General features: G+C 40.0%; 1 protein-coding gene across 3 annotated transcripts in view; it reads left to right on the forward strand.

Annotated features, from left to right (window-relative positions):
- FBLN2 (fibulin 2) overlaps window positions 1-14,769 on the forward strand; it is a 118,058-nt gene that overhangs the window by 66,190 nt on the left and 37,099 nt on the right. For all 3 annotated transcript variants that reach the window (XM_075052570.1, XM_075052568.1, XM_075052569.1), the window contains exon 3: window positions 13,742-13,853. In XM_075052570.1, coding sequence (XP_074908671.1) covers window positions 13,742-13,853 — 112 coding nt within the window. The remainder of the gene's footprint in view (window positions 1-13,741; window positions 13,854-14,769) is intronic.

Below are 14,769 nucleotides of genomic sequence, written 5' to 3' on the forward strand. Positions count from 1 at the left end.
TCTCTGACCTTATTTAAAGAATCTGTTTTTCATGAAGCGTACTGACACAGGAAGAAAAAAGCACTGAAAAAAACAAAATCTGCCTAGTGATTTTGGTCTCTGAGCAGGATATAAATATATCCCTTTGATTTCAAGGGTGGACATGCAGCTGTATTATTGAAACACGGTTGAGGTGGTAACGACACACTTCAGACAGTTCAGTCTGTGAAGCCACCTCTAGACTGAATGCAGACTATGTAAACAATGCTTTTAATGATGTGTCAGTAGTTAGCAGAATTGTGCTTGTGTTTGTAGCTCTTCAGCATGCAAGCAGCTCTGTATGAAGTAATTACCTTGTACATGAAGATAAAACTTATGCTTTATTGGGCTGTGAATGTATTTTTCCGTACTCCAGGAAAAATGGGCTGATCCTTTCTCAGTGAAGATGCAAGGATTTTGCTCATTTTCCTTAGAAATTAATAGGCCACTGAGAACTCAAGAGGGGTGAGAGAAAAACTTTAAACAAATGCGAACATTAAAAAGCTTGGCTGCGTCAACATTTTGTAGCCTAAGATTGTAAACAAACACTGTCCCATTTGAAGGTATTGGCCAGCTCGGCTAATGGAGCATGGTTGTCAAGCTTACAACTAAAATTCTGAGAATAAAGGACCTTGGCCTTCCTAAGCACTGTGCTTGTCTACGTGGGCCTGTACAATTTGGTGGTGCTCCAAAACCTCTCAGCCACCAAGAGCCTGGTGTTTCAACCACTTGGATCCCTACTTCATGGATGATTACTCGGCAAGTTATTTTCTTTTTGCAGCTACATCCAGACTTTCCTGGCTTTAAGTATATAGACATTTAGTTCTTTTCTTATGTGCTCCTCCAAGAAGTTTCTATCACCACAAAGTACTTTGTATGGATCTTATTATCAACAGCCTCCAGTACAGAACTAAGACTGTATGCCTATCGCTAGCTATTAGTAGGCTGACTTGAACTAGAAACCTGGATAAGAAATTTCAGAATTGAACCATCCTGATACTTTGATCATTCAATTACAATTTGATCTTTAAACATGAAGCACTAAAACCGCTTCCCTGCTCTGTTTTTCAGTCACTTCTGTTCTCCATCATCTCCTCCCTTATCTAGCTTCTGTTTCCTCAGCCTGAACAGGTGATGTGTGTGAATGGACATTGCTCTCACAGTTGGTAGTTGAATATTAAAAAAGAAAGAACGTGAGCAGTGGCCTCTTTACTTATTTACATAAAAATAATAAAACCTGGTTTTTGGAAACATATTGATGAAGTGGTATGTAAAGCTCTGCCTCTTTTAATATTTTTTTTTTTTTTACTCTGTTTCAGCTGTCTCCGGCAGTAAGTAACTGTAATGAGCCTTTGTGAGAGAGATGAAGAGACTCCTCCGCCCTTCATTAGAATTTGTCGCCTTGTCCCAAATGCTCCAAAACACATTTAAATCACAGAGTTGGAGCTTTTCACAAGTCAGTCTCTCTTCTTTCTCTTCATCTCTGGTTCCAAAGTAAAATATGTTCAGGAATGTAAATTCCTTTAAAATTGGCTGCAGTCTGTAGTTTCCGAGTAGGAAGTGTAGCCAGAGTCCATTGCAGGAGATTGAATTCCAGCTGAGATTTAACTTGCGCCTGTTTCAGGTGCTGCATGCGGGGTTGTGGAGCCTGCCCCAGTGCTGCAGTGGGCCACAGTCTGGCTGGTCAGGATCAGAAAGAGATCTCCTTCCTAGCTGGGTATGGAGTGCATGGCTAAGCTGGACTGCAGCTCTGTCTTTCCAGTTGTGTTTGTGCTTGTTTCGAGTGGTGTATACATAAGAGCTTGAGAAGGAAAAGTACTGCGACTATATCTGCAGCTTACAAAAAGTATAAAATGCTGAGATCGCTGAAGAAATAGTTTCTGTAGAGACAGATACAAGCTGTCAGCTAATGAAATGCTAATCTATTCACAACATCCTTATGATTATTTCATACTTTGTAGGAGACAGATGTTACTTGTTCAATGTTCCTTGTAGGAAGCACTGTCTTACTTGATCTTACTGCGCCTCATGGGACTTGAGTCAGCAAAGGACTTCAGCACATGTCTGAGTTTCATCAATGCTACTGAACTAAGGACTTGCTTAAATATAAACATGTTCATAGTTATTCTACATATTCAAAGACTTTGTGCTTTAGTTTTTTAGTAAAGGAGCAGACCGGGCCTGTAGGCTTCCATGGGCACTGGTTCAAACACTAGCTTTAGGTGAAAACATCCACTTCTGCCATAGTTTACAATAATTTGCAAATGGTTGCCTTATTTGAAGGTGACTTCAGTGACAGTGCTTGCAAGTATACAATAGTATCGTTAATCTTGATGAACACATGTGAGCATGACTTGCTACTTTTAAATAGGAACATGGAGTTGAAACAAAACCTATGAATTTTGTGTGTGATCTGAGTGGTGTAGATTTTTGACAGGAAGGAATTAGGGAATTAAACACTTAATGTCATTGTATTTCTCTTGGTATATTGTGGCCAAAGGCCCCAGTGGGGTTACACTGAGTTGTACCATGGGAGACCAGATAGTTTGAGCTGGAGGTAAAGTCTGAAGTGGAAATGAGCAAAATGAGTCACCCAATAGCTCCTGTGTGAAACCACAGTAACAGTATCAAATAAGGTGCTTCATTTAGAAGTTAAAAACTCCATTTTCCTAATTTCCACCCCAAATCATTAATTTCTTAGGGAATTGAAAAACCTTGTTCCAAACAGCTCTGGTTCTGTTGCATACTGCATGGCAAAAGAGAAATTTCCTGCTGTGCTTCCTGCTAGCGTCTGCTAAATTCCCCTGGAACACTCTAAACATCATTATCAGCCCATTCAAATTAATATTTCCTCCTACATTTGTGAGGGATAAAAGGAAGTTTGTTTTCTTGCTGTTGTCTAAAGTATCCCACAGAATTTCCTTCACAATAACTGCTCTGGCAGTGGGTGCTTCCTGGAGAATTTAAACCTTCTTGGGGTTAATGGATCAAGGCAGAACCGTGGGCCATCAACTCTTCCAGCCTGTCATTAATCCAGGAAATGCCCTGGGCTGCAATCGTTATTGCTGAAATTCTTGCACAAACACTGATTGCAGAACTTCAGAAAGAAAAGACAAAGGAAATGAGAGACCTCTTCAGAACATCATAAAATAAATAAACAATGTAATTTATGATTATAAACCTGACAAGAACTAGCAAGAAGTACAGTAGGATACCCAAATAAGGAGAACTGGAGTCCTACAACAACTTTTCTGTTCAGTTTAAGCATCCCTATGCACTAATTAGAAACTCGGTAAAACTCAGAGGTTTCCTTTCTCTGATGTTCAGAGTTTTTTGGTCAGCAATCCTCAGCCCTGTCCAAACAGAGCTGGAGGGCACATACTTCACCAGGAACACGTCAGGCTCCTGGGGCGTGCTGTGGCTCACTGACTGATGCTATTGTGTAATCTTATCTTTGCCTTACGTTTTGAAGGTGTGCAAGACTGTTTGGCTAGGGCTGCTGTTTCTGTTAATGTACTGTATTAAGTTACTTTGAAAGTTGTGTTGAGAAATGTAGCAGAGAAAACAAGCTGACACCAGCAGCTGGGGATGAGTCAGTGAGTAAATTTTCCCAGTTTGTTTCAGTAATTCATTCATTTCACAGTGAATAACTTCTCTGATGAATTTTACTGTTTTTGTACTTTACATGAATTGGTCATGAAGAGAAAGAAAATCTTGGCCTTTTTTTTTTTCCCAAAATGATTCATGAGTTTTTTCTGTGAACAATTTCTGGATGGGCTCTCCTAGAGTGCAGCTAAGAGTGTGTATTTTTAGTCTATGCTGGATGCGGTTGTACTGATCGAAGCAGATTAAGCACTGGTCATCTGTGAATTTGGATTTATTTTTTTTTTCAGTTACTAAAGTTGCAAAACTCAAATACCTAAAATCTCACACCTGCAACCTGAAAGATGAGTGAACTTTGGGGTTGGCTTCCTCTGACTATTCATAGCCAGTTCCCTCTTGTGTGTTAGCTCTGCCAGTGTGTTTGCGGTGTCTAAACCTGTAACCTGTGCACCAGTGAAGAAGATTCGATTCATATACAAATGTACAATCCTCCTTTGTGACTTTAAACAAAAGTACAATTTCTACTGTAATTGGTAGGAGATCAAATTATGTATTTACATGGATTGCATGATTAAGGTGTCTAGTGTTGTTAAGCAATTGAACTCCAAAATGGCACCATAGCTTGGCTTGTCCTCGTTCAACATTCCCAGTCCAAAACTAAGACCTTTTTCACTGCTACACTCTTAAATTTAAAGCAGCAATGTGTCTTGATGGATGGCTGTCCCTAGTATTGCGGTGTGTAGGTTTGAAATTAGTTTCACAGTGAAACTAATGGATTTTTTTCTGTAGATGAACACACAGAAATAGGGGGAGCACGTAAGCTAAATTTAAGGCCTTACACACACATCCATTTGCCTCTTTATGTTTGTTTGCCCCCCCCTTTTTTTTTTAAAAAAAAGGAATAGTATTTCTGTAATTTAATTACCATTACAACCTCAGCTCAATTTGTAACTGGCTAAGAACATACTGAAAATGCTTGTGTTACTAAATGCTTGAGTTGCATCAGATTCAGTGATCCTGCCTAAATTTCCCAAGTGCTCTGACAGACAGGTGATGAATACATTCCCCGATAAGCACTATGCCTCTTAATTTTAACTTTAAAATTAAACAGGGCTGGTGGAAATGCTGTCTCTGAAGAAAGGAGCCTACCTAGCCACAAAAAGGAGCATGCAAAGAGCATGCTCTCCCCCAAGATAAAATTCTTTAGGCAGGAATTACAAGGATAATCGGAACCAGGCTTTCCAAAGCCTCAGCTCTTTTGAAAGTTAATAGACAGCATAAATATACTCTGTGCAATATCTGAGGAAGGAAAGTTGAGGAGGAAAATACGGCCAAGACTATGCTGAAGGGCAAGAAACATTATGCCTACTTTGAGTTATTATTGTAGCTAATAGAAGGATGATTGTGTATGAACTGTTTCACTTCAAACTCAGTGACAGAAGGATAGACCCAAATGAGCCAAATTTTTAAAAGGCAGGAAGAGAAATTGCTTAGGTTTTTAGTTGGTGAAAAAGGTCAAAGAATTTATTTAGTTGTCCCCCCTTCTTCCAACCTGGAGCTAATAAAGGGTGCTGTCATGGAAACGTTAAAGACCAAACATAGTCTAAATTATCTGACCTCTGGCACAGGTAATACAAGTTTTGACTTACAAGGATTATCCAGAACTAAAGCCAGAGGGAATATAAGGTTGCTATTCATTCACACATTGAACAAAATCTGCCAAACAATCCTGGCTGAGGTTATGTTGATGTATGTCTCTATTGTACAGTGCATTGTAAAATGAGAACATTCAGTTTGTTTTATCCAGTTTTTCATTGTGCCTTTGGGCAGACACAACTCTTTATATTTTGCCAAGCAAGCCAGCATAAGGAATTTATGAAAAAAAAGAATAATGTAGGAAACAGAGAGTTTTCAGGTTGAAATGGAAAGCAGATGCCTCCCAAGGAGTGAAGGCAATATAACAGGAACTTGTCCTGGATGAATGATGGGATGGATTTCTAAAGAGACGCAGGTGACTTCAGAGGAAGTAGGAGAGCGTAGAAAAACGCTTTTCTGTATGAAGTTTAAAATGAAGGCAAGTTGCTGCAAGTGTGATGGACCTCACTTACATTACTGCGGTGATGCCATGGCAAATTGAGTCCAGTAGGAATGGAAGAGGATGATGGAGAAGAGGAGAGGATTAGGTACTGGATTGAAGCCATGCGATGTGTGTTGAACTGTCAGCTCAGCCTATATTTCTCCTGCAATCTGCTTTTTCATTATTTCCAACGAGAGGAGCCTAAAAGTCTAATGAGTGCACAGGGGTTAAAGCCCCTTCCCCAGCAATGAGCTAACTGAGGATTTGATCATGGAAACACATGAGCACCACTCTCATTTCAGTAAGATTTAGGGTCAAATGTGCTCCTGAACACTGAGGCACTTTGAGGAGCCTGCAGTAACCTGCACAGAATAAACCATACGCGAATTTATCTGGGAACAGGTCCTGAAGAAAGCTTAACCAGTCCTAATGACGTAAGTGATAGTTCAGTTTCAAGTGAAAGCAGCTGGCTTTGGGGCTGTGTTGTCACTCTCCCCTCCCCTATCTTTGCCAAGATAAATGTTCTTCTCCTCTTTACCTTTACTCATTAAAATGTCTTCCTAGGCATCTCAGATAAATCAAGTTAAGAACATGTTACACTGCACAGCCAAATGGTGAAATTCAATGAGGGAATTTAATAAAGCCTCTCAGACTGTTGATAAGATAAGAAATGACAACCTATTAAGGGGTAAAGCTACAGGACTTTTTTTTTTTTTTTTAATTTATTAAAGCTTTAAATGATGAAGAGATTGGAGCAGAAAAAAAGACCCACTGGAAACAGGTATTTTGCAGTATTTGAAGAACTCTATCAAGTTAATCGTTGTTCTGTGAAGAAGTTCTTTGTTATTTGCCATAATATATGGTTTTGTGTTCTCAGGCAGGTATTTGATACCTCTTTCTCCAGTGTGAGCAAATAATTCTCATGAAATGTATGTGCTGGGTGGATTGCAGGTCTATATACCCCTTCCTTTAAAAGGAAAGATAGACATATGTAAAACTATAAACATATTTTCAAGGTGCCTTTTTTTTTTTCTTTACAAGGGAGTGTGAAACAAGTCATAAGGACTTGACTAGACAGGAAAAGCAGCACTCTGCTTTGATCCCTTCCTTGACCATGTGTGCTCATGGAAAGGTGGTAGAAACTGCTCCTGTTCTGCTCCGCACCATTTCTGTGCTTTCTCCGCTCATTTCTGGTGGGTGAGGGTGGTTGCCGCAAGTGAAAACAACCTATACCACTGGATCAACTTTTATACCAAATAACAGCTTTCTTTTGAGGTGTGAAAAATGCTAGTGTACTCTAGTAGTTCAGGAGTGAGCCTTCATATTTTGCTACTTGGGAAGTCATAATCTGCCACGGGTCTTGCTAGGGAGACTCATGAACTGCTCTCAGAGGCTGGTTCATTAACCTGATGTGTTGCAGGCTGCTGCTGCTGCCTTCATGCAGGTGAAGCTGGGCTGCCAGGCCACTCCACCAAGCTCAGTGGGGTGGCTGATTTATGCCAGCTCGGGATTTGGGCAGTTTGTGCAGTGGCTTTTTTCAAAATTATGTTGTAGCTTGAGAGGCACGGCTGTCAGCTTCCCATGTGGATGAGATGCATCTTAATGGAGTGCCTCATTTCTAGAAGGTTCCACGTCAACATTAATCTTAGTGCACAAACTCATTTCCTTGCAAGTTCCTGTGTTGTTTGTTGATTTTTAGTTCGCCTCCCCCAGCCCAAAGAGTAACTACTATAGTTTTGAGGAAGATAAATTATTTTCCTCGGGTATAGGAACTGAATAGCATGCTTCATCATAAGAACAAGAGCTCAGCTCATTTTTGGAGGTATGAACATTGCCTCTTCCGCATGTGAGTGCTGATCCAGCAATTAACAGCTTAAATTAAAGCCAGCAGTGAAGAGATGTAGCTGCCTGGGGCTGACAACGTCACGCAGCCTCTGAAGTGCCAATCTTTCTGGTGATTCATGCTTCATCTGGAACATGGTGTGCTTACTTTCCCTGGCTATAATAGGTAATCTTGTTTGGGAGTAATGTAAGTTTTGAACTTTACCTATATCTTGGCTCAAATGGTCATATGCAAGCCCCTGCACTATATCTGCCTACATGAGTCTCTCTGTAGATAAAAATTACTGTCTTTATCTCTTTAATGTGTCATGGCTCCTATAATAATTTTAATAGAAATGAAAATAATTGTTTATTTTAACTGAATGAAATCTTGATAGTGTTAAAGCTAATGGCCAAGATTTAACCCATCGCTTGCCACTTGTGGGTGGAAGGCTTGGATGGATTGGTTAGTGTGAGGGGTCAGTGCTCACTGCTTGCACCATGTGAGAAGTGTTGAAGTCTTAAGGTTTGTCTGTTTCTGTTCTGCTTAGACAAAGGAAATATTTAGGACAGGTGAATGGTGGATAAAACTTGCCTAATAGCTCAGTCAGTGAGCCAATACATTTGCGCAAAGAATGGGTATTTGCACAACAGGAGTTAGTCAATGGATGCAAATGTTCTGCAGAGCTGCAAAACTAAAGTGAGAACAGCAGTAAGCAGTGAAATCAGAGGTGTTAAACCTCTTAAATGTTCTGAGTGGAAATTCAGGTGAAGCTGAAATCAGTGAAACTTTACTGTTAAAAAAGCTCTGGCAAGAAACTGAAATATTCTATCACTTCTTGACTAGTCATAGAGCTGGCCAACGTTTTATCACTCTCAAACCATAATTTGTGAACGCGGGGGGGGGGGGCGGAGGAGGGGTTTTGAAAATCCCTTTTGTCTCCTTTGTTATTCTAATAAACTTATGGTTTCCTGTGTGAGTGGGACAAAATAATTCAGTAGCCTTTAACTGTGTGTTTTCCTCAGTGTAATGTCTGAGCTTCAGCCAAACTTTTTAAAAAACATACATACTTCCCCCCTCCACCCCCCCCCCCCCCCCGGTTTTTCTAGTTGAAAGATGAAATTCCTGCATAGCAGCATGTAAAAGCTGCATGGATATCATGTGGCTATGGACAAACTTGATGTGACCCTGAGTCAGTGGGAGGCCATCCCACTGCTAGTCAGGTTTGGACCAAGCATTGAGACATGATGTTTTAAGGCACAGTCAAGGATGAGTTAAAATTCTCTGGGGGGAAAATGTTTCTTTAAATGTTTGAAGTAAATTCTAAATGTCTTTAAAAGACAATACACACACTTTTGAGATTAGGCCAAAATGTACTTTAGTTCATATCTTTAGAGTGATGTAGATTGATAATTGTAGGAGATAAGTTACTAAATTGAAAACGAGTGAGGAGACATGATGCTGTTTTATAGTACAGCCTGAATAAAATACGGTTTTTGTCCTAGTGAAGAAATTCATAAATAGCAAATTATCTGTTAACAGGTATCTTGTTAAATGACTCTATGAAGTATCAAAAATGTACACAGTATAACAGATTTTCAGGATTATAGTGTTCTCAAATAGAATGACTTTGTTTTCCGTGAGCAGATCCAAATCTACTTCTAAATCTGCTAATATCATGAAAGCCCCAAATAAATAAAGCTCTGTTTGAATGCTTAAGTATTTCAAAGTCTGTTATACATATAGCTTAAAGTCTCCATCCAGTGTAGAAGCTGTGACCTTCAGTCTTGTACATCTATCTGGTTGTATATATTTGTTCTTGCTAATGTAAAATCAAAATATCATAAATCCTTCCTAATGAGTGTGAGTCCTATTATGAATTATTCAGTTTTTCTAATTCCTGATTGAGATAAAATGCAATAGTTTGTTCATTTTATTATAAGTGCATTCTAGATTTAATTATTCATAAGATCATAACAAAAGGCCATATATTTTGAAAATATGACTGCTTAATAGTGTGGCACTTCAGTACAGCAATCTGATATTGAATCTTTAGTGAGGAATGAGTAATTCATTTTTATTTGAATTGTAAATCATGTAGATTACTGCAATATAGATTAGTAAATTCTACTGTATTCTTATGTTTTAAACCTAGCAATACTGTAGCAACAAAGTTGTTTCAGCACCTGGTAAAATGCATGGAGTTTCTACCAAGTGACTGAATTAAAACTATGTTGAAAAACTGTTTTATAGCAAAGTTTTGTAATTATCTGGTACCAGGTGTATTTCCGGCCTAGTTTAACTGCATATATCATCCCTCTCATGTCATATAGCAAATTTCACACATAATACAGCTTTCAAGACTCAAGAATATTTTAAAATTATTAACATGCCGCATAAAATGAAAGCATTGCATAGACTGAAGTCCAGTTGCAGTTTGTTATGGTGCTATGTGCCCTTGTATGTGAGCATGAATGTGGCAATGTGGGAGGATAGAAATGGCTTTGGTCATCAAAACCCCTCTGCAGCTGGGCTGCACAGGGTGAGGGTGCAATGGCTTCAAGTCTGGTTTGGGTTGACTGTCCTCGAAGCCTTAAAGAAAACAAAGTAAAATTTTCAAAAGTGTGAAGTGCACCATCTTTCCCCCCTCGCTCCTTTTTTTTTTCAACACGCAAGTAAGGACTTAGGGTAGAGATGAGGCTGGCTGTGCCAGGATCTTATCTGCAGTCCTCCCTGTGCACACTACTCTTCTGTGGCATTCACTTGCCATAAGGCCTCTCCCTTTCTCTTTGTAACCTAATGGTGTTGCACAACTGGAGTTTGTGGGCACAAAAAGGATGGGTTTTTTCCTGGAAGCCCAACTCTCCCTCTTAGTGTCAGCTGTCAAAACTGTTACTACTTTTTTGGAGTTACTGTTAATTGGCGCACTAACAAAAAATGCGGAAGGGCTGGGGCAGAATGGCAGTCAGGTGGTGGGTGACGCAGGGTTTGATGCTCCGGGCCACGAGGTTGCTGCTGGTTTGGGCACACATGGCTGCAGCTGTGAGAAGCCGTGTCTTGTCGCTTGCTGTAATCTCCTCCCCTCACCCAGCCATCTGAGTTAGCGATGAAGAAGGTATTTTTCCACAGACCTTTTTCTCTTTTCGGTGAAATATGTAATTAAAAAGTGGAAATATTTTCACCAGGTACTGTGGTTTGGAAATGCTTAATGCTCCCACCCGCCTATGAGCATGGGCTCTGTGTTGGAAATGAAGTTCCCGCAGTACCGCTGCACAGCTGGGAGTAGAGTGGGAGGCAGCAGCCCGCATGGAGCCCTTCTCACCTCCACAGGTGGCTCAGACTTGGCAGAGGCAGCCCTACCTATCCTTGGTTACCATGGCTTAATCGTATTGCAAGACTATTCCTCAAACTGTGTTTCATCTGGCTACTGGAGTGGTCCAACACTGCTCAGCCAAATCAAACTTGGGTCTGTTAAGGCACTGCTATAGAGTGTGTGAAATGAACCCTATCGGGGATCAAAGAACACAGAAAGAAATGGAATTTGGTAATTTTTCTCCTGCAAGATCTTGATCAGTAATGTGACGTGTGTTCTTTCTTTCTGCTCCTCTTTTTCCCTCCTGTTAGATACGGTTTCTTAAAGTTGTTTTCTCGTGAGCAGACATTTCATGATCGCAAGCAGTATATTTTGTGTTTAATTTTTCTAGTTGCTTTTTATAAAGCAAGCCATGCTGGTGATGAGAACTTTCCAGTTTCCAAAATGTAATATTATCTCCTAAATTAACTGTAACAAGTATAAAAGATTAGTCCTCTGCTGAGGAGGTTTGTATTGTTTGTGTGAGTGCCAATATATTTTAACATTGAAGACAGCGCTACACTTCACTTACCCTTGATATCTAATGACTATTTAGCTCTACAAGACCCTATATGAAGTTCTTCTACTATTGTTTGAAACATAGAACAACTGCTGTAAATACAAGACAGCAGAAATGTACTGGTAATGTAGGCTGTCTCTCTTTCTTCTGAATTGTGCGGCATGGATACCCAGATGTTTTGAATTGTAGCCGTGTCTAAAAATGTGTCACTTTAAGTGTTACAATTTTGTAAAGAAAAATTATTTTACTTGGTACCATATACCAAATACAGACAAAAGAAAGGATTCTATTAACTTTTTAATCAAATCTGGCCTATTGGAGAAGCTGCCATCTAACACTGCTGTTTACACGCAGGAGGAGAAGGTTCTCAGTTCAAATGGGATGACTGCAGAGTCCCTTCTATCAACCTGAATGCAATTCCCTGACAGATCAAAGTTGTGCAAGGCCAGGCCAGCAGATGCTGGCTTTCAAATGTTTAGCTTTGTTGCCAAGCCTTGACAGGAGAGTGCTGCACCTTCAGCAGTGCCATTCTGCAGCAATGGCATTTTTCCTAAAATTCTTGTAGAAAAAAAGGTTCCCTCTTCCTGCTGTAAGCAGAACTGATTCAGGAGGGATTTATCTAAAAACTGGCTGAGGGTTCTTGAAAATACGTTGTTCTGCAGTGTGGGTTGCTGGTTGTTGGTCAAGGAATGCTCAGATGTGGAGCTACCCAAGTTTCATTGCACCCACACATCTCCTACAACTCAACTCTGTCTTTCCTCTTAATGGTAATACCAAACCATGCCAGAGGCTGGCCTGGAAGTATGGATAAAATGCACAAAATGTTCCTTATATCCATATAAATGGCTTTAAAAGGAACTGGAGCACTGCTGATGAGCCAATGGAGAGAGCAGGTGCTGCTCCAACTCATCAGCACAGGGCCATTGACTCTTTGTGGAGAAAGCAGAGCCCTGTGGTCTGATATACCATCTTTATGATGTGTGTTGAAATGTATAACAATACTGGGAAATCACAGCCCCCAAGCATTTGTAATGCACCTCATGTCTCTCTAAATGGCATCTCTTAATCATTTTCTTACCCGGTATCTGTGTAACTGTTCCCAAAGCAGACAGCCCCTGCTGCGGACCCATTAGCTGGTAAGGGGGAGACCGCGTGCTTTGTTCGATGGAGCCCATCCACTGCATGAGCAGTCGCAGGAGAAATCTTCCTTCTGATGACACAGCACAGCACTTGCCAGCTGTTGCCACGAAGCAGGCTCCTTGCACTCCAGCATTGGTTTAGTTGGCTTATGTTAGTGTTTGGTGTTTGCACCCCAGTAGCACGGCAAATGTCCCATCATGAAGTAAACTTCTGTACAGACTCCAAAAAATACTGTTTCTGCCCAGTTTGATGTGGCCTGAATCTGTTCTATACAGTAGGTATCCAGTATATTGCAAATCCACTAGTTTAAGTCGTATTTCACTGTAACCTGAAAATTTACATCTGAAGTGGAAATCCACAAGGAAAAATGTGAACTAGTGCAGCATTACTACATCTTACTGCCAGAGTTTTACATGAGCTCATTAGCAGAATCAGAGTTATGTCTCTCAAACCCTTTTCGTTATGGTTTTAAACCAGCTGAACCCTTATATTCAGCTGTAGAGCACTCTAGGTATATGTTCTCTAGGTAATTCTGAGGAGTGAAATTTCTTTTTCTGCCTTATGGAAACAATTTCTTACTGCTACATATGTCAAACCTACTAAAAGCACCCTTTCTAAATACTAAGAACTTTAAGGGACTGTGACAAGGAACGTATTTCAGTTTGTTGTTACTCATCAGTGAAACTTCATATTTACAGTTTGGTATAAGAGAACTACTGAGGTTTGTGTGTGCCATATGCCAAGCTTGTATACACTCTGTGTACTGTGTTTCGTTTGTTGTGAACTTGGACACCTTCATGCTAGCCCAGCTAGTTGTAGTGAATGCACTGTTACAACAGCATAATGACTTATTAAATCAACTTGCATTAAGTGGCCAAGCATGACTTTTCAGGGTTTTTTTGTTCAGAGACGTTAAAGTTGGAGTTGTCTTCAAACCAGTTATGTCTTTTATTGTATTTAAAACTCTAATTTGCTTCTGCTGTTCCTGCCTGAAAGACATTACCAGGTGATTGATTATGTTAAGATACTGCAGGTACCAGTTGCCTTTTTTTTTTTATATATAACCAAATGAAATGTGGAAAGAAAAAAAAAAAGAAAACAATAGTTTAGCTTTTTCTTATTTTTATTTTAAAGATCTTCTCAATTAAGAAAACAGAGCTAAACCCAATCCATTCCATACAAAAAATTCTGGGTGTATGTTTTATACAGGTTCCACAAAGGAATTGATTGAGAGCTGCTGTGGAGCTGGACAGCAGTGGGCTATAGACAACGGGGAGTGCACAGAAATCCCTGTAAGTGGAACGGATGGTGATATTTGCAGGTATGTAAGGCAAAACTGAGCATTTTTCATTAACAAAGAGAGCAGCCCTTTAGAAGAAATCAAATGATTGTACAGTTCGTGGGATGTCCAGGAGACTGGGAATTGTTTCCTTCATTCTATAAATTATTGGTAGACTGGCAATAAGTCATGGCAAATTAGAAAGAAGGATTTCCCCCTCCCTTTCTGCAAAATCTAATCTAAATAAAAGACTTTTAAGGTTTCTTTCCATCTCTCACGAGGAGAGCACAAATTTTTGTTTCCCAGTTTTATGCGCATCTGTGGAGTTGCAGATAAATAGAAGGGCAGAGTTTGTCTTCCATTTGACAAGTGCTAAGTGCAATGATTAGCCATATCATTATATGATGCATTTATTGTTTGATATGAATGGCTGCTGGTTCTGATGTCTATGTTCAGCTGGAGGGGGGATCATATGCCTTGGTAATGCTGCTGGTATCAGTAGCATCAGGTCTAAGTGAGGGTGCCAGATTCAAACTGCACAGCAAGAAAAGAAGAATGGGTGCAGAGTAATGTGGACAGCATTTTACACTAGCTGCAATTCATCCCATCTCTATCTCCTCCCCTGTAGTCTGAAACAGGCCTTAGGGAGGGATGCACGTAAAGTTATCTGAGACTCACACGGTGCAACATAAGACAGATGGATTTCTCCAAGAGTGATCCCAACATTTTCAGCATTAAAAAAGCTTGGCATAATCGGTTTTATCAAAGTTAGTATCATTGCACCTTTCTGAAGTAACTGGGAGATTAAAATCCCTCCCCACCCTGGGATCTGGCATGACATAACTGACACATACCAACTTTACTTCATGTCTATGAAGTAAAGATAGATTAAAAAATGCCAGCCTTGGCCTAAATAGGTGCAAATCCAATACATTAATGAGTTGCACCTGCACATCTG

The sequence above is a fragment of the Buteo buteo genome, chromosome 21 (assembly GCF_964188355.1).
Source record: "Buteo buteo chromosome 21, bButBut1.hap1.1, whole genome shotgun sequence".
NCBI classification, from domain to species: Eukaryota; Metazoa; Chordata; class Aves; order Accipitriformes; family Accipitridae; genus Buteo; species Buteo buteo.